This window comes from Polypterus senegalus, chromosome 3 (genome assembly GCF_016835505.1).
Source record: "Polypterus senegalus isolate Bchr_013 chromosome 3, ASM1683550v1, whole genome shotgun sequence".
NCBI lineage: Eukaryota > Metazoa > Chordata > Cladistia > Polypteriformes > Polypteridae > Polypterus > Polypterus senegalus.
The window spans coordinates 175,923,890-175,943,938 of record NC_053156.1 but is presented as its reverse complement, the minus strand read 5'-3'; the positions used below and the strand labels follow the sequence as shown (position 1 = coordinate 175,943,938).

Below are 20,049 nucleotides of genomic sequence, written 5' to 3'. Positions count from 1 at the left end.
AGGTAACATTTTATTGCTTGAGCCACAATATTTAGCAAAGTTTCATTTGCAAGTCAGAATAGCAGAACTGAAAAAAATTAAAACCGTGAAGGTGAGACCTTGGGACTGGAATTGTGAGAGCGCACTGTGGAAGTGGGCGCAGTCTCTCCTCTAAGCCGACGCTCGCTCACCAGCGGGCTGATTTCAGATAGGCATGGCCTTGACGTGCCATTCAGAGATCCTGCCGATTGGAGGAGAAAGACGGTGCCAGGTCAGGTGATCGGCACAGAAGCTGTGGATTTATCAGAGTCTGTTGGAGCTGTCTTGCACCAAACCCGGATGTGGGGCTAAGTGATAAATATTGATTATTTCCCCCATCTCGTTACCGTGGGCGGTGCGGGGCTCAGTTCAGCACCACAACGAAAGACAGCTCCGCAGGAAAGCTTGTCGAGCAAGGGGCTGCCTTCCCTGCTGCGTAGGCGAATGCACATAACGTGGCGCCCTTTCCTTGAGATTAGGAACACCTGACAGAGATTTTGACGTTATCGTGGAAGATTTCCTGGGACAGCCAAGGCGTGCACCTCTCTGTGCTGGATAGCGATGGCGGAGTGCGGGCGAAAGGCGCTGTCCCTGCTCGAGGCGGCCCGTTCTCGGTATGAGAGCTTACAGATTTCCGACGATGTTTTTGGAGAGTCGGGAGATGACAGTAGCGAGAACCCATTTTACAGCACCTCAGCCGATTCGAACTCCGAGAACTACACGTCGGAAAGCTACAGCGATGAACAGCGGGCTGGAGACTTCAGCAGCAACCAGCCCGGCTGCCCGACCGGTTCGATGTCAAACTGCCAGGCGGAAGATGAAGACTGGAGCGACAACTTGCGAGAAATTACTGTTCGCCCTTACAGTGAAACCAGCGGTAAGGATTTTGTTTGTTTGTTTTCACCTAGTTGCTATTTGACCGAGCCGTGTTACAGATATTAGGGGAGTTCGAGTGAAACTTGGTTCAAGAGCTTTGTAGAGGTGGACAGATTTGGAGGAGCCATTGGGCTTGTAATGATGCTGTGCATTGTGATCCCAGCAAATGAGCTCCATAATTTGCCCATATATATATATATATATATATATATATATATATATATATATATATATATAACGTTTTGAAATTTCGTGCTCACTGGAATACCTATTTGTACTTGAAAAGTAACAAATGGATGGAAAGGTAGCATTATGAAACTATTGATAAACTATGGCAGCTGAACATCTTAAAGAAATTGCTACTGAACATGCTTCAGGTTTTCCTACAACAGCAAATGTTTGCCATATCCATTTGAAAAGGGGCATACAGTTACGTTACTACATAATATAACGTAATCAACCACACCCCCCCAACTTAAGGTGGCGGAGGCCTGAAGCTAATCTTGGTGGTTGCAGGCATAAGGCAGAAACCAACCCTGGAAGGACTGCTGTTCCACTGCAGGGTCGACTTATACGCATACTCGGACAGAGCTCATTTGGAATTGTTGATTAATCTTAACAGTACAGTACATCTTTAGATGTTTGAGATTAAAGCTGGTATACCTATAGGAAAGCCCACATGGACACAGGGACAGCATGTACAACAATTGCTTTTGGGTTTCAAACCCATGATGATGGATCCGTGAGGCACCACCATTTTTAGTTATTGGGGTAATTATAATCTTGACAGTTTTTTCAGTGGACATTATACCCTCCGTTACACATGGAGAATTTACCTATTGATGTCTACATTCATATTTGACCTTCAGCTGGTCATCATCTATAAATCAAACATGGATAAAAAATTATATATGTCAAGCACATTTCTATTTTGTCATTATTTATTAAATTTAGTAATCATCCAGAATTCAGTACCTTACATGAAAAATGATGCCCCCTTGTGATTCAGTATCTTGTGGTACACGCTTTAGCAAACACCACATTTTCTTTGAGTCTTACCAATATGCACAGCTCTATTTAGGTATTGCCTCTGGATCTTTGTAGGGTTTAGCTTTGAATTTCTTCTTTCTTCAGCTAATCTATCAAGATTCACTTGCATGCTTCTAAATGATTTCCCTTTTGCTTCTTTCTCCTTTGGCTCAGCCTTAGTGGTCTGACATATAGCCTCGTCTCTTACTCTACTGTGTAATTCATGGAGTTTTAAAACAAAATATTCATGTGTAAAGGCAGTTAATCCACCTGCTCTACTCCCTATTTTTTTTAACTCCAAGGCCAAGCATGCATCTAATATTTGGGTGTGAGTGTCCATTGCAGGACTCGTTCCTGTCTTTTGCCTAGCCATGCTGGGTTTGGCTTCATCTAAACCCGGACTTACTGTTGAACTAAGCTACTTTGGAGAATGAATGAGTGAAAGATGTTTGCTTATGGACAAATGGCTCCAGGCTTTGGTTTTCTCTACAAAGCACAGTGTGCTAGAAGTTTGGTGTTTCCTTAACTATTGTTTGTCATATTACTGTGAGTACAATTTGTAGTTATTTTACTGCTGTTCATGCATATCCAAGCCACGCTGAATATCCAAACAACTGTATGTTCTTGGAAAGCAGGGGTCTTTTCCTGGTGGTGCTGCCTCAGTCATTTCCTAGTAGTGGACTCGCTCATTATATTCTGTTTAGTCTTTTATCTGTTTTTCTGTAGCATACAGTAGATTACAATTTTAGGGTTACATATATGCCAGTGTGCATTTTGTTATTAATTATTGCTATGCTCACTTTTTTTAAGTTTTACTTTTTTGATTCATAGGAAAGGTATAAACAATAATTACATTGGACTGTTATCATATAAATTAAACCAAAACTTTGACATTTACTAAAATAAAAAAAAAGTATAGATCCCAAAATGCAAATATAAGGGTCATGGAGGCTCCTGGAGCGTCATATACAACCCCATCTTAGAGAAAATTTGGAAAGACAGCCAATTAGGAATAGATGAATAAGGCCTTAAAATGTGTGTATTTGTAGATTGCTTTAAGGTTTTAAGATGCCTTTATTATCTTTCCCTAAGTTTACAGTACATGTTGCAACTTTTTTAAGACTGGTTCAAATAAGGGTTCGATCCTTTTCCACAAAGTTCAGGGAGCTTCATATCAAGCCTGAAAATTTTCTAGTTTTTCTTTCTGCGTGAGAACACCTTCTTGGAACCATCTAAATGTATTGGTGCACTAAATTCAAATAAGAGCTCAAATAGAAGGCTCCTACTTTTTCATACAAGACTATGCTGTGTTATGTGTATTTTTTTTTTATTGAAACCAGAGTGAAAAATGAAACATTTAAATATTCTAGATGCTCTGTCAAAAACAGGACATTTAGCCAAACAGCTTATTAATTAAAAATGAATCTATTGATAATAAAATCAAATTGAGTCAAAGGTTGCAGGTCTCTAAGGTGCTGCTTTTAGCCACACTATGAATCAACTGGTTCTACTCTCAGGATGGCATTCCCGTCTGCTGAAAATGCACCCTTGTGTTTACACCATCACTTTCTCCAAGCAGTTGAATTCAGACCTGCCACTGTGTCTGATGCAGGAGAATGTAATGGAGGCAATGCACAATCTACTCTATTTCAGAAGGATTTAAGGTCTGTAAAGGTGGTAATAGCACACTCTGTGCCATAAAGACATCCATGTAGCCTAACATTTCTGTTAAAAGGATGGTTTACCAAAGAACCCATCTTGTGCACAAGTGTTTATGCTAACTTATTTTAATGTAATAATTTTAGGTAACACTTTACAATAACATTCTTTCTTTTTATAAATTAATCTTTACAATGGATGAGTAATTGCAAATGTAAGTATTATAATAAAACATAAAAAATGTGTGAATAAAAGATGGGTAAAGATGAAAGGAAGTACTGTACACTGTTAATGAAAATTATTATAAAGTGTTACAAAGTATTTTGGGCTAATTTACAATCTGTTAAATAAATCAAAAATGAAAATGAAGCATGTTGATTTGCACAATTTCATTTCAGTTTTGTCTTACCAATCTTACAAATGGCAATCAAAAGCAAACTATGGCTTAAAAGTATACACGGAAATGGAACATTCCAATTAATGGAGCAACATATTATACAGTGGCATAATATGTGGGCTAACTGTATTTAAATTGGTAATAAAATGGCCAGTTGCAGGGTATTTCTTTCAGTCACATAACTGTTTAAAGGTGAGAATGGTAAACTTTTTTTTTTTGTGTGTGAAATTGATATTAAAGCCTTGATTATTTTAAGCACTGTGAACAGTGCTGAGCATCAAATCGGAGACACACAAGACCCAGCACCACATTGTGGGAAACCCTTCCATATAGCGCTTAAGAGGACAATTAACAGCTAATACACAGCTAATATACAGAATAAATACTTGCTCTTTACTCTCTGTCCACATCCCTCCAGCGAGTGTCACTTTCCTTCCTCCCAGCTCTGAGTTGCCCTGATTTGGCAGGGAGGTTCCTTTTACCTTACACCCAGTAGTACTTCCAGTGCCAGGACATAGCCCGATGGAAGTACTTCTGGGCCAGGCGGAAGTCTCTAGAAGGCATAGATAATTCTATATCTGTAGCATGGGACTACATTTCCCATCATGCCTGTGGGTTGAAAAGTAGGGGCAATGAGACAAGAATGCTGCCCTCCTGTGTGTCAGAGGTGTATATGCTTTAGAAAAATTAACTCTGATCCCTGCATACTTCTGGCCTCCCTTCCTGGCAAGGGATCAGTACTTGACCTGGTCAGTATGCCAGATGATTTCTAATGACACTTACAATACACATTTGCAAATGCATATAAAGGATATTCGTACAGCCCTCTATGTTCTGCTTTATTGTTAGGTCATGGGGAGGTGGCTGGCAGCAACGGGTACAAAGGATGAATCAACCCTGTAAGAATGACAGTCCATTGCAAGCCATACTGATTAACATTTGACCAAATCACAGTTGATTTGTTTGGAATGTGGGAGGAAACCAGTATAGACAGAAAACAGACAAGGGGAAGAGTATATATTCAACTTTAATCATGTTCATGATAGCAATCAAACTGGTAAGTGAAAAGATTAAAGATGTATTTAAAACTTCACTTAGTCAATATAAGTTACTTTGGCTTATGTTTGTATCATGCAAATCCTGTTAAGCCTTCTCTGCAGCACTGATGCCTCTCTGTGGCTTGCACATCTGCCTGTTTTGTCTGGTGTTTTCACTCAGGATCACTCATTTAGTCTCTGTTCGCTTATCTGTCTGTGCACCAGTTGTTATAAAAAATAAAAAAGTTAGTAAGCCATTGTAATGTGTCCTTATCTTAAAAGTCACCTTGGGGAAATAGCGTCTGCCAAAAATACCCAAATAATTTATTTTGACACAATTTTAAAACATCCAGTTTATGTACAGAAACATTATTGCCAGCCAAACTGATTTCCACGCAGCTGCCTGTGCCTTTTTTAAGCCCTATATTTCAAGCATGGACGCCAACATCAGCAGGGTACTTTGCCAGAATCTAAATCTTCTGATTTATGAAGAACAGACCAGACCAATGTGGATTTTTCCTTTCTTACACTCACATTATTTGACTAGAAGATGATTTTTGGCCATCTACCTTATCAGAAAGAAGCATTTAATTCTCGCGTATTTGCATAAACTATTACATTTTATGCACTACTGTATTTTCTCCTGCATATGTCATCCACACCAGGCAGAAAATCAAAGGCAGAAAAACTGGAAATTATAGCTTGTTTTGCAAAATGGATATTATGGGAAAGGAGACAGTGCTTTAGGTTTGATGCAATGATTTTTGCAACATATTATCTGTATTACTATATCATTTGTATGACTGCATCTTTTAATTGAAAGGTGTGTTGTGCTTTTTCTCTTAATAATAATTCAAGAAAACATTTCACAAGTACCTCAAATGAAATGATGCCAAAGTTTGCTTATGAAAACCTTATTGATTCATTTAGTTTTGGAGTTGTATACTTATTAGATTGCTTGGCAATTCTAATTTGGCCTAGTGTGAGCATGAACTATCACCTTATCCATGATGGACTCCTGTCTTGTGTGCAGTGCTGCCCCGATAAGCCCTGGACTCCTGTTGGTTGTGTTATGAGATAAGCAGAAGATTTAAAATGCAGAGGCATGCATGGTGTTCAAACAGCTGAGGCAGGCATATGTCACTCAGATCATTACATTGGCTTCCTATTGTGGCACAAATTAAGTTCAATTCCTTGATGCTTGCCTATAGAGTAGTCAATGGGTCAGCACCTATGTATTGTATATGGAGAACATGTGAGGTCTTATGCTCCTTCTCAACCACTTACCTGTAGGTCTGCTGATAGCCGGCATCTTGCAATGCCACCTCTGCAGACTCTTCGTGTGTAGCTCCAAGCTGGTGGAACAAACAGCTCATGTCCATCCAAACTGCTGACACCCTCATTGTGTTTAAGAAGCATTTGAATACCCTTCTGTTTGGTGAATTCTGGTCCAACGGATATTAGCTGTTAGGTTTTGTAACCTGAGAATTGTAAGCTACTTGAGTTTTGTTCCAAGCTCTTCAATTGTGAGGATCGATTTTGTAACCTTGTCCTGAAACACATGTTCTGAAACAGTCCCCAGACTAAAGTTTACTCAATTATACTGACCTCTTTTTTTTTTTTTTTTTTTGATAAAAGCATCTGATAAGCAAAAATATACTGTAAATGTAAATGCAATCACACTGCTGTCATAGTGTTCATGATTATCATTTTAAGACAATCTGTACTCTCTTACAAAAATAACCCATACTGAGTAAAGACATTTATAGAATGCCGACTTTGGTAGTCAAAAACTAGTGTGTGATCTTTAGATTTTGTAAACAATGAAGCAGTAAGGACTCTGGTAAGAAAGCAAATAACTAAAACAAACATTTTGCATAGTAACCTGCATTGCATATCTCTTTTCTACTGAATGGTAAAGGTACAGTGAGTTGTCTGAGATTTAGGGATATAGCAGCAGATTGGCCTATGACTGTTAGGTTAGGTTAGGTCAGACTTTATTCTCTCTTTTGAGAAAGTTTCCCTGGACATTCAAGAGAATGCATGTGTCCCAGTCTCATACATATCACTTACACTAATATATTATGCAGAATATTACACAACTACCCTACACCAAAAATATTACATATTTCCTTTAAAAAAATGGAAAAACTAATCTCTTATTATTTAATACATTTAATTTATAGTGGAACTAAGGAAAATATGTACCTGTTCAGCTTACAGGCTAGTAACCTGTATCTCTTACCTGAAGGCATTAGCTCATACTCCTTATAAAGAATATGAGTTGGGTCACCAGTTATTTTAAGGCCCTGCCTCCTCACTTTCTCCTCAAAAAAATCTCTTAGAGAGACGATGGGGTCAGTATGCTGATTATTTTTACCTGCTCTTCTGATCAAATTTTGGAGTTGTGATCAAAGTCTCACAGTCACTTTACCAAAGCATATTATAATACCATAACAAATAAGTGATTCAATAGCTACTCTATAAAACTACAACATAATATTTTTTTCCACTCCATGGACCCTAAGCCTTCACATGTTATGGGTTTAGGTCTCATTCCCAGTCATTGTCTGTGCAAAGTTTGTATATCATCTGCATATTTATGTAAGTTTCTTCCCAGATAGCCTGATAGTCTGTTTCCCCAAAGATGTATGTTTAGGCTAATTGGCAGTTCTAGTTTGGATTGGCCCCATTTGAGCTTAGATGTATGCATGAGTGTGTACTGTGATGGCCTTGTGCCCCATCTAGAATTGTACCTTACCTTGCACTCAATACTGCCAGTGATACTTGTATTACTGGCAAAGACCCATTGGACCATAGAGATGCTAGCTAAGGTCTAGGCTCCTGCATTCCTAAGTGGGATCACATTGGGACAGAAATTGAACCAGATATTGAATCATATGTGTGATTTCTGAAGCACAGTACTTCTGTTTGTTCTACCTTGAAAATTAGAGCTTTCTTTTATAAGTGTTGGAGTTTTATATCGTGCTTAGGCATTTATTTGCTTGGCAATACACATGAATTCTGTTGCTTTCAACACAGCCGTATTTGTGGTTTATCCTTAAGCTCTTTACCTGACTAAAGCAGAATACATCTTGTATGTCTGAGTGATCAGTTCACCTATCAAAGGATGGAAGAAAAGCATGAAAATATGAACATAAAACTCCACCCAGGCAGTGTCCAGCTTGGAATATTGAACCCAGAACTGTGAAACAACAGTATTACTCTTTAAGTAAAAGTGAAATGATGTAGCTTAACATCCACATACTTTTCACTAGACCACTTGAGTCTGACTTAGTTGAATTTCCTATAGAAGTGTATGTATTATTCTTGATTAAAGTTAGGCATTACCTCAGTTCAAATATCTTTAATGGTGGCCAAAGGACTTAGCTGAATCTGGAAAAAAATAATTTAATTGATTTCACATTCCCATAATAGAAACTTTGGATCACATTCATGTTCTGGAAATATCACTAATGGAAATGACAAGAACGTCCTAGCAAAGTGGTGGAAAAATTGGGTAAGAAAAATAAATCCACTACAATGTAATTTCTTACAGGTACAAAATCCTTTTGGCAATAGTTAGACTTTCATAAGTGATACTTAAAATGGGAAATGCTGCCAAATAAAGAGTAATGATCTGGTTAATGACAGAATCATCCATCAACGTACTTAATCCCTTTAATCCAATTTTACGCTTGTGAATAACTGCTTTGGATGCAAGACAGGCACCAGATTTAGACCGGATATTAGTTCATTGTAATACAGAATGACTTTAACCTCTATAATCCAATCAAATAAAAAAATAGTGAGAATATTCCTTAGATTGAACAGCAAAAATAGAAGTTTGAACCTAAACCAGCTCATGGACTAATCCAAAGTAAGAGGAAAAAAAATGAATTTCTCTTTACTCTTCGATGTCAAGATAATTAATTTCTTATTGATTTGTTCTTAGTTAAATAACATGTTGCCCTTCTGGCAAAGGGACACCAGGTACAGGGGAGCATATGATGGTAGATGGAGTATCCATTCAAAACGTAATGTAGATTAGTGTGTATGTGCAGTGGTGGTAACACAAGAGCACAGAGAAATGATGCCATTTATGAAGGTGACTTATTGATACTTCTATCAGGGGGTTTAACACAACTCAACTGCAGGAATGAGTGTCTGTATATTTAAATGAAAACAAATGGTTTAGGGAGTGCATTGTAACCAAAGGACTCCAGAGGGTACTGCTGGCAGATAGATTATATAGTGCATCTATTTTTTAAACAATAGTGGATGAGCCACCACACTAGCTAAAGAAATCCATACATAGTAGAAGTTGTTTTTGTTTTGTTTTGTTTAAATAATTTATTTATGTGTGTGTGTTATTGGATGGACTTTTTCAGCTGTCTTTGTTTATCAGTTCCTAACTTTTTCATTATTATTTTTGAGCTTATCTTCATTATTTTCTTTGGAATTAATGTGTCTTATAGAAGATGCTCCTAAGGATCTTATTATCATGATTATTGTGAAAGGCACTATACAAAACAAAAATTGGCCAGTTGGTTTTAGGGGCAAGAAAATATAGCAGCCCTTTCAATACAAAATTTAGGAGTCTCAACTATTGAATATGATTTAGACCTTACAAGCTAATACATATATAATGAAAAGAACCCCCAAGCCTCATTCTTAGTAAAGTCGTAGAGCTTTACACACTGTCACCACAATTTGGGAAAGTAAAGACAAACAGACACAAAATTACAGTACAAATATTTAACTGTACTTTATTCAGGTTCATCCAGGTTCTTACATACATTTTTCCACCTAAAATGACCACTTAAATTATTTGACCACCAAAAAACTCCAGTTGTAATGCTCACAGGGGGCATTCATTAGTGCCTCCACTTCTATCATTTTCCAGATCAGCCAGAATTACATTTTGGGTCTGGGTCACCTCACAACCATTATGACCTCCAGGGAACGTTGCATCCTTGAAAACGTTGCAGGGTGGGAACACTGGTGCATGTTGCTGCCATTCGCCTCTGCAAAAAACACCTTGTGTTAAACTTTACAATTTTTGCACTACTTTTCAGTTTCTCTCACTGAGTGTTTTATTCATAAATGCAAATTGCTACTTTTTATTTTGGATTTGGATTTTTTATTGATTATATTTTAACCAAATTCACAACCTCTGGGATATTTGATTTGAATTTCTATACGGTTCACTAGATACAGGAAGAGTAGTGGCTCTGAGGCTAGGGATCTGTGCCAGTGATCGGAAGGTTACCGTTTCAAATCCCATAAATGCCAGAAGTGATTCCACTCCATTGGTTTCTTGAGCAAGGCCCTTAACATGTAATTGCTCCATCCTGGGTATGTTAACCTGTATCCAGCCCTGCAAGCAGGTTCTCCAACTTGAAGGGAAAGCTCAGGGGTTGGTGGCAGGAGCAGCAATCCAGCCACTGTATTAAACATCTTGCTGTCCCACTCCATTGTAACTGGTGTGGTGCTGAGGTGTTACCCCTTGCACGGTTGTGATTGGGTCCTAATTTGGGATCCTGAGGTGGTTTGTCATGTGGTTGGTGAAACAATGTGCTGTATCGGTGCATGCTCTCAACCTCTCTCACTAGATACAACCTTTTCCAATAGCACGCTGCTCCCTGATTCATGAACATTTATGATCAACGTGGATATCTCATTTTTAGGAATATTCTGTTTTTCTTCAATGTACTGGATTGCTACCAATATTTTTATGTAGCATTTTTGCAAGAGTGTGTAGCATTTCTGTGTGACTCAACTGGAGAGATGGGCTAATAACTGCACTCTCCTGTGGAATTTTCCAGGAACATGGTAGCCCTGCTGACTCCGATGATTGCCTTTTTTGTGTATTTCATACTATATTTAGTAACATTTGATTGGATCATTGCCTATTTGCTATCAACTTTTCTTGGGGACTTATGACGCTAAAACAATCACACTTGTTCATTGCACATGACTGTGTACTTAAACCTCTCAGCTCTGATTTTTTTATGTGCATCCTCTATTACTTTTGCTACATTTTCAAACTTCCAGTAACATCACTTTGCATTTCTTTTAGACTGTCACACCATTACAGTCAGCACTCACCTGTTTTCCCCCATTCCCACACACTGTGCTGATCTAATTTTAGTCAACTTACTATTCCTTAGATAAGCACTGGCTTTCAAGTACTGCTGAAATACATTTGTGATAAACTTCTCTGCTGTATATTAAACAGTTTGTCCAGAGCAAATGGTCATACAGGTTAAGCGCTTTGAGCATGGAAAAAGTGCTATATAAATAAAATGTATTATTATTATTATTATCCTTATGAATGATGGGAGGTTGATACATCTATGCATCAAACTGTGCACATGTCTACTATTTAGCATAGGAAAAGATCATTCCACAACAAAATGAATTTACTATGTAATAATCTTCAATCCCCCACATTAATTTACAGCTCATTACAATGGGCCTTCTTGTTGAGTTGCACAACCATAATGCTGTTAGACCTTGGGCTATTCTAATGGCCAGAAATCCACATCTTGGCTGTTGTTTGGGAAAAGTAGCCCTAGAAAATAGTAAAAGAAAAGAAATGATGAAGTTTAGTTTTGATTAAGAATAACAGGATCATGATTCTGTTTCTTCAGACTACAATTCCTGAAAAGACAAATTGATACAGCCTCTTGCTTTTATGTGTCTTTCCAATGGTCATGAGTTAGCTGTTTTTACTATGTTATCACTGGCCCAATTGTCCAATAACCAGATATCAAACAAGCACTGGCTCTCTTTGTTCCTGTTTCTCTTTCTCTGTTTCTCCTTCTAGTTTTACTTCTCATCAACACACTTTCATCTCCAGGCTCATTTGGTTTATGGTTTGACTCAGCTTCCCATCCTTTACTGGAGTAATTTCAAATGAAGTCTGGAAAACACTTTAAAGTCAAGAGTAGGGCAATAAAATTTTGGAACAATCCATCCACAGTTTCCACCAATACCCCCAGAGACGACTAAATCCTTAATGTCTTTAGCTCTTCTTAGCCTGTTTTGGAGCTTTTGGGCTATGTCTGTCTCTTAAAAGGGCAACAAAGGGTCTCACTAAATCATGTGCTGCCATCATATAAAATGGGTGAAAATAAGACTTCTCAGATCCTAGCATGGTCACATCTCACTCTTCTTGGGATAAGATGCTGTCCTCATTTTGGCCATGAGTTATTCAACTCGCATGCCAGTCCTTCACGGTCTAACTTCAGCTGTACATGGACAGTTAAGTGTTTCTGACAATTATTGGTTGACCTGCTCTCATGAGTCTTAGGATGACATTGCATGTTGTGTTTCTGCTGATGTTCTGCCTCTGCCTTGTTGCACTTCAAGGATATCCGGTACACACATAGTGCCTTTTCGTCCCTTGTAGACTGATCCAGTGTATCAGATGAAATTCTTTTTGTGGTTTAGATTTTGGAATTATGATAAAAATTAATGCAAAATTTGCAAGTATATTTAAAGTGTTCTATCATGAAACATGCAAACTTGTGCATGCAGAAGCAAATGGGAAGAGAGATTTTGTTTTGTCAGAGTATTAATATCTTTCTGTATTGACTTGTATGTGAATTGTATGTAATAAAAGAGCCAAGCCCCTTTAAGAATATTTCCCAGAGTGATGTGTGGATCAACATGATTTGTAAAGTCAATGCTATTAAATTTTTTACCTTTATTTTGCTTCTTTTTCAATTTCTCTTCTCTATTTTAGAAGCTTTGTTAGGTGCAGAATTTGTTTATGTGCTTATTTTCATGTGAAAAATATTTCAGAATGTTATTGTTGTTTTGCGTTTTTCCAAAGCCATGTTTCTTTATTAGGATTCCCATTCATTGCTAGGGTTAACAACTGGCAGTGCGCAGCATTCAATGTCATCCCTGCAATAGGATAAAGAATGGGGTCACACACTTCCTAACTGTCTGAATTTATAGGTAATTCAAAACAAACTTCTGACTTTGTGTGCATTTTGTATTACTGGGAGGCTTCTGCCCCCTGCTCACTTCACTCGCCAACCCCCCCGCCTGGCCTGTGCTACGTTCCATACAATTCACGCCTCTGTTGCTAATGTTGTGAAGAGGTTGGCTGACCGTACCCCAAGGAGATGCGGTCGCTCCTCCAAAATCCCTCTTAAACGGTGATACAAATTTGAAACAAATACAGTTTTTTTTTTTTTTTGTTTTTTTTTTTTACCTCCTCTTTGCTCGACCAGCTGCTGGTTTGCTTCTGTAGCTTGCGTGGCGCTTCGAACATTTAAAAGCCTGTAAAGTAGCTGTCCTTTTGTCCCACTGCCTTGTCTCTCTTCTCCCCCAGACATCCTCTGCTCCTGTTGGGGGTCCCGCTCCCGAGGCGCACCCCTAAGAAGCGGAAGATTTTCTATTCTTTTAATTGAGAGACAGAACTGTCCCCTCCAACTACACACGGAGCTCGATTCACTCCTGAAAGAGACTTGTGTTTGTTTGAACTGTCTGAATAACATTTCTGTTACTAAAATCTCCTGTGTATCAGTGCAACTCTGTGACCCAAGCGTGACAGCGTATGTGGATTTCACTTTCACCAAACAACAAATCTTTTAATTCTCGCAGATATGCCTCTTCATTGGGAAGATACACTACTTTTCCCTTATGGCAACATGAATTAGACGATCTACAAGTCTCCGACTTAAAGTTTAAATCCAAACAATATATTCAATCTCTTTTTGCTGTTCCATTATTTCACAGAGTAATAATTTCAGTTTGTTTGCGCTAATGCGATCCTTACTATAATTTTTTGGAGACTTTCAAATTTTCACACTTCCATTATATCTATCCTGCTCTGCATATGTATTGCACCAACGTTTTTGAATTCTTTACGACATTCTACTTTGTCATCTACTCTTTGTCTCGCAGGACGTGAAGGTGTCTCTGTGAGAAAGTCACGTCTCATCTCTCTGAAAAAGTCTCGTCCCAAGATTTTTTCATATAATAGAGAGAGATAAGATTCTCTGGTTCAAGATCTTTTGGTACACAATTTCGAAAGCTATGCTTCTGGAGTTCGCCTGATGTCATCAAACTGTGCAAAAAACAGTTAAGCATCATCATTGGCGGCATTGAATCTGAAAACAAGCATGAAGCCTGTAACATTTTCTTATGTTTCATAAATACAATTAGTCCTTCATGTGCTTTTAAGTAAATAAGTTCTATCTTCTTTTTACATCCTCGACTTAAGCCACTGATAATTTGTGGTATGAACACTGGCTGCTGTGTCACCTGACGCAGAAATATTGTTTCAAAATTTGTATAGCCAAGAGCTGGATGAAAAATAAATTGTCACTTTGTTGAAGTTACCAGATTGCACACAGCACACTCTTTCTGCTTGGCTCTGTGACTGAGCCCTGCAAATGACCGGCAAGAAGCTACACTTTTTGCCTTATGTCAAGTGTTGATGGGATAATAATAATGCAGGTATTTTTACTTCAGTGAAATAAGTATTGCATTAGGGTATTCATTACTTTAAAAAGTAATTAGACTATTTAACACAAGTGACTTTTAAAGTGTTACCTGCAATACTGCCCCCGAGATTGTGTTGCTATAGCAATGTACCTTCAGCTTATCAACATAAATTTAGCAGTTTTTGAAATATTGGGAAAGATTATTTCAACCCTCAGAAGTAATAATGTAATCAACCAAGCATTTGCCTCAGATTTATCTTGTGGACACTTCTGCCCATCAGTGCTAAAAGCGTGTGTAAAGCTATCGTATGCACAGACTAATGGAGTTGTCGGACATGCACTGACTGCAAAATCTTTAACTGTAACCCAGTTAAGGGTTTATATGGTCACATAACTGGGTTGCTCATGGAGAAATCCACATATGTTATAAAGAGTTTGTAAGAGACCAATAACCTTGTTTCTCAATAACCAGAATAAGGGTTTATATGGCATTTTAGAAAATGGGTTTTTGTGAATAACTGGGTTATTCAAGTGCTTGTAAAAGCACTCTGTGACTCGGCATTAGATTAAGAGGATTTGGCAATGTGTGAGCGTTGAAAGATAGTCAACTGAAATGTCTGAGAGGACATGAAAAAGCCATGTCTAGTCCTGTGTTTGCTTGGAGGCAGCACAAGTATTTGAGAAAGAAGCTGCATTTACATTATTTGAAGCTGAAGGAGTAAATCTATTTGAGCAGAAGAGTTTAACAAGTTTTTGATGATAAGAGGTGCATCTGTGTGAATAACTGATTGTTGATACATTTGTTATTTGTTAAAGCAATAGATTTGTCTTAAAAGCGTATATAAAAAAGCATTACATCCGTATCTACTGAAATGATCTGAATATTTAAATATACTGTCATATGGATTCTTTGGCTGTATCACCCACTCATACTGGCACATTAGTTTCTATTCCTGTAGTTAGTGAAAGTTATGTTTCTCTTTAATGCCTTTCTGGGCCCCAGCTCTGTCCAATCTTAAGCACTACAAGTAAAGGATACATTTGAGGACTTCTGCACTACAAGTGATTAGAGTGCATTTGTCTCCCCCAGAAATATCAAGAATGGTACGGACTAGACATCGAACTTAGCATGTCAGCCAATTGATAATCCAGCAGAGTGTATCTCCCACAGCACAGAAGCTTGCAGTGACATTTTTGAAGTAAATATCAAGCTGTTGACTGTAGCTGTGCTTAACAGCATGCTCATACTTAATAGAATTAATGAGGCTCTAGTCATACATGGATATCATGGAGGGCAAAATCTTTGCAATTTACTTTGTTGGAATCTAAGTCAGAACTGATAAATATTAATGGTGGGGCACTTTGTTAGAAATAGTCAATATAAAATGATGTGCCAGAATTCAAATTCCTCTGCACATTTAAATGTACAAGAAGTATATTTTAACATGATCCCAATTATTTGTAAACTCTATTGTATTGTTAAACAAAACATGCTAACTGTGCAAGCAGGTTAGATGGATTGGTGATGCTATGTTGGCAATTGCAAAACAAGGTAAAAACAAGGCAAGCTGGCACAGTGACCTCTATGAGGTTCCAAGGATTTATCAGAAAAGGGCAAAGAAATTATGTAATAATATTATCCAACCTCAACAGAAACAATATTATGGTGGAACGATGGAAAATGTGTTCTTCACTTTAAAAGTACTTGTTGGTAAGTGGAGTAGTCAATGCGAGATGCTTGTACCTGAGGTTGAGCACTCTTTATGTACTGTATGGTCTGCACTGGATGGATGGTTAGACGTGCAAGTACGAATTTTACTTTACTTTAACCTGAGTTCCAATCAAGCACTTATCCACCATTGCACTCAAAGAAGATTAGCTCTCAGTTGGTAAATGGGATATGAGCAGCAATTTTCTGTTGTGTAAACTGATGTGGTCTGGCAATGAAATCAGTGCCTGTGGTCAGCAAATCTGACATACCTCATGACTAGAAGTTGCATATTATAATGTTGGTTTAAACTACATTTAGCTGAAAATAAAATGCTTTGACCTAGGAAGAAGCTTTTATTAATTGTAGCTGGCTGACTGACAGAAATCAGCATATATTGTATTGTTACTTAGCAATGTGAATATATATTAAGCCCATGGAACTGTTTGTTTATTTATTTTTTTAGCATTGCCTCTGTCCATCCTGATCTGGGAAACTGCACACTATTTGTTGTATCCCTTTAATCATTAGTTTGTTGATAGCATATTTACCTAAAGTATAAAGAACTCTAGTTAAAGCTGTGTACACCCACACCACTTGCTGTAGCTCACCTCAAATGTAGAAAGGAATCTTAGCCCCCTCCACAATCCATAAAAAGAAAAAACTTTACCAACTGGGTTGAAATTGACCAAACTCCTGCTATGATTATCTACAAACAATCCCCAAGTATATGAAAGTAGCTGCCATTCCTCCACCTTGTCCTCGCCTCAGGTTACACCTTGCCAACCCCCACATCATTGTCTACACTTATTAATGGGCTGTATTGTTAACTGTTTACTTTGATGTGGTGGTGCCCATTATGTCATCCCTTGATTCTCTTTTAATGCTGTTTCGTCTAAGTGTTTAAGCAAATGTATTTCCTTTGACAGCTCATTAAATTTGACTCCATCTACATAGTTTTGTTCTTATCAACCCTTTTGTGCTCTGTTGAAGTTTTGGTTCTGTTTTTTTTTTTTTTGAGTTAAGTTTTCATTGCTTTGGTTAAGTTGTTCTGTTTAGGATGTATATCTGTTAGTCACTTTTTTAATGAAATGAGTTTGTCTTGAATCTTTTTTTAAATTTCTGTTATGGTTTTCTGGTCTTTTTTAATTCATTTTGTGTTTTGAATTATGCACATTCCAATTATGGTAATGGTTTTTGGTTTCAAAATGTATTTGATGTAATTAAAATATGTCTTTTTCCAATAGATTTTTTTTTTTGATGGGGAGCCACTATTTTGTAGAACTGTTGCCACAACATCATCATGGAAATGGAGTGAAAGTGGGGCACAGCAGCAATAATATAAAAGTTTGTGCCTGGCACTTCCTGGTCATGTAGCATTGTGGTGTAAATTTTCCTTGAAACTTTGCATGTGATTTTCTTTCGTTTAGTGTTTTCTGGTAAAAGACATTTAACTTTGATTTAAGGTATTGATTTTTTTTTTTTGATGATGGTATGTTTTGATCATCCAGTACTGAAATCTGTGTGAATCTTTGACTATGTTTTATCCTTTGTTCCCTGTTCTTTTAAATTAGTCTGCTTACATTTTTGTCAGAACAGCTTTTTAATGACCAATTATGTATTTCTTATTCCTTTCATTAGTTTAATTTCCTTACTTTCTTTTTTTAGTTTTTGATGATTTGCATTCTTGATGCTGATCCTCCAATTAGCTATGAACCCCCCAATCTCACTGAGATTGCACAGGTGGTGATCTAGCTGAAGGTAGGGAAGGCTGCAGGGATCTGTGGTATCTGGGGTGAACTTCTCCAGACTGGTGGTAATCAAGAAATCTCTGCTTCCATTTGGGAGGCGGGCATCATCCCAATTGGCTGGAAAATGGGACTTGCCATCCATATTTGGAAGGGAAGGGTGATCGCTTGGATTGCATCAACTACAGGGGGATAACACTGCTCTCTCTGCTGGGTAAGGTCCTTGCTAGGGTCATCCTCAATAGAAACTGTGATCACTTGCTTACCTACCAGAGACCGGAACAGTCTAGTTTATGCCTAAGAAATCTACAACATCCTGGCACTAAGGGTTCTAATGGAGCACAAACGTGAATATTGGCAGAGTTTCTTTGCAGCCTTTGTTGATTTTCGGAAATTGTTCGACTCATTTGATCAAACTGAAACTTTGCGGGATCCCCTGAAAGTTGCTGGATGTACAGTACACTGGTGCTGTGAATGTTGTGCAGAGTGGAGGCAGAACCTCTGTGTTTTTTACCATTTGATTCTAGGGTTTGTCAGGGGTGTGTTCTTGCTTCTACTCTGTACATTTCTTGCATGGACTGGGTGGTGGTCATCTTTCACTGATCTTGAGATTCACTGATCTTGACTTTGCCGATAATGCTGTGATCTTCACAGAGTCAATGGAGGCTCTCATCTGGGCTCTCGAGAGACTGAGTGTCGGGGCTTGCGAGTGTCTTAGATAAAAACCAAGATCCAGGCCTTTAATGACCTCTTGGGCACAGACATCAACAGTGTGTCTGTCTGCAGAGAGAGTGTCAACCTTATCCAGAGGTTTACTTTTCTTGGAAGTGATATTCATGTCTCTGTCGACTCTTTCTACGAAGTCAGTAGGCAGATTGTGAGAGCATGGGGGGTCATGAGGTCACTTGAAAGGGTGTGTGTCCCTCCCAATATCTTTGCAAAAGATGAAGGTCCAAGTCTTTAGAGTACTGGTGCGTCTGTGATGCCAATGCCTTACTCATTTAACAGAGAGGAGAGTGGCATTTCATCTGGCATTACTGGTGGCACAAAACATTTGGAGGAATGAACATTAATAGTAAAGGTTCCTTGTATATTATTACTGGAGCCAAGCAGAATAATATTTCCAAACCTGGGAGTGAAGGATAAAAATGTTGGTGGCACAGAGGCGTGGTATAAGTGAAGCAAAACTTGAGCACATGTAAACAAAACAAATATTTGCATGAATACTGAGAAATACACAAAATCCAAAAATCATTGAACACTTCAAATAATCCACTAGAACACTAAGATGCATTTAAAAAGCTCAAAAACAAAAAAAACTCTTGTCGTTCCTAGTAGGCTAAAGTCTTCATGACTCTGATTTTGTCTCTGATTCTTTTTCTTACAGTTTCATCTCCACTGTTGTAAAATGGTCATAGTTCTACAATTTGTTGCTTTTTGTCTCAATGCATGCCCAATAATCCAGGTAAGGAAATTCTAGAAAGTTGATTCTGTTCATTTGGACATAGTTTTTTTTCTGATACTTTTCATCACTCATCCAAGTGACTTCCGGACTGAGGAAGTCACTTGGATGAGTGATTAAACGTATCGGAAAAAAACATGTCCAGATGAACAGAATCAACTTTCTAGAATTGTTGGTTTTTATTTACATTAATCAGTTTCTTCTTTGTTTTCTGGGTATTTTAATAAAGCTGAATTTATATACTGTATGTGCTAGTTCTGTAATTAGTCGTGTCATTTTTAAACCCGCTTAATACAGATTTGGGTCACTGGTCCCAGCCAGCATAGAGCACAAAGCCGGAACAAACGCTGGAAAGGGACAAGTCAATCATAGGGCAAACACACACACCCACACCCACTAGTGCCAATTTAGTGTCACCAATTGACCTAAGCTGCATGTCTTTGGACAGTGGAAGGAAAGTGGAGCATCCAGAGCACTCCAACACAGTGAGAAAATGAAAACTCCATGCAGGGAGGACCTGGGACACAAACCCTGGCCTCCTTACTGCGAGGAAGCAGTGCTACCACGGTGTCACCCATGTTCTGTATTTAGTGATTGATTTGTTGACGTGGCACTCTACACCTGAACCTGACGAGTGGCACTGCGCAA

General features: G+C 38.2%; 1 protein-coding gene across 1 annotated transcript in view; it reads left to right on the top strand.

The window, feature by feature from the left end:
• The first annotated feature begins 299 nt into the window (after positions 1–299).
• The window catches only part of pgbd5 (piggyBac transposable element derived 5), a 210,023-nt gene continuing 190,273 nt past the window's right edge, over positions 300–20,049 (top strand). Inside the window, exon 1 of the mRNA XM_039748227.1 lies at positions 300–895. Coding sequence (XP_039604161.1) covers positions 580–895 — 316 coding nt within the window. The 5' untranslated portion in view covers positions 300–579. The remainder of the gene's footprint in view (positions 896–20,049) is intronic.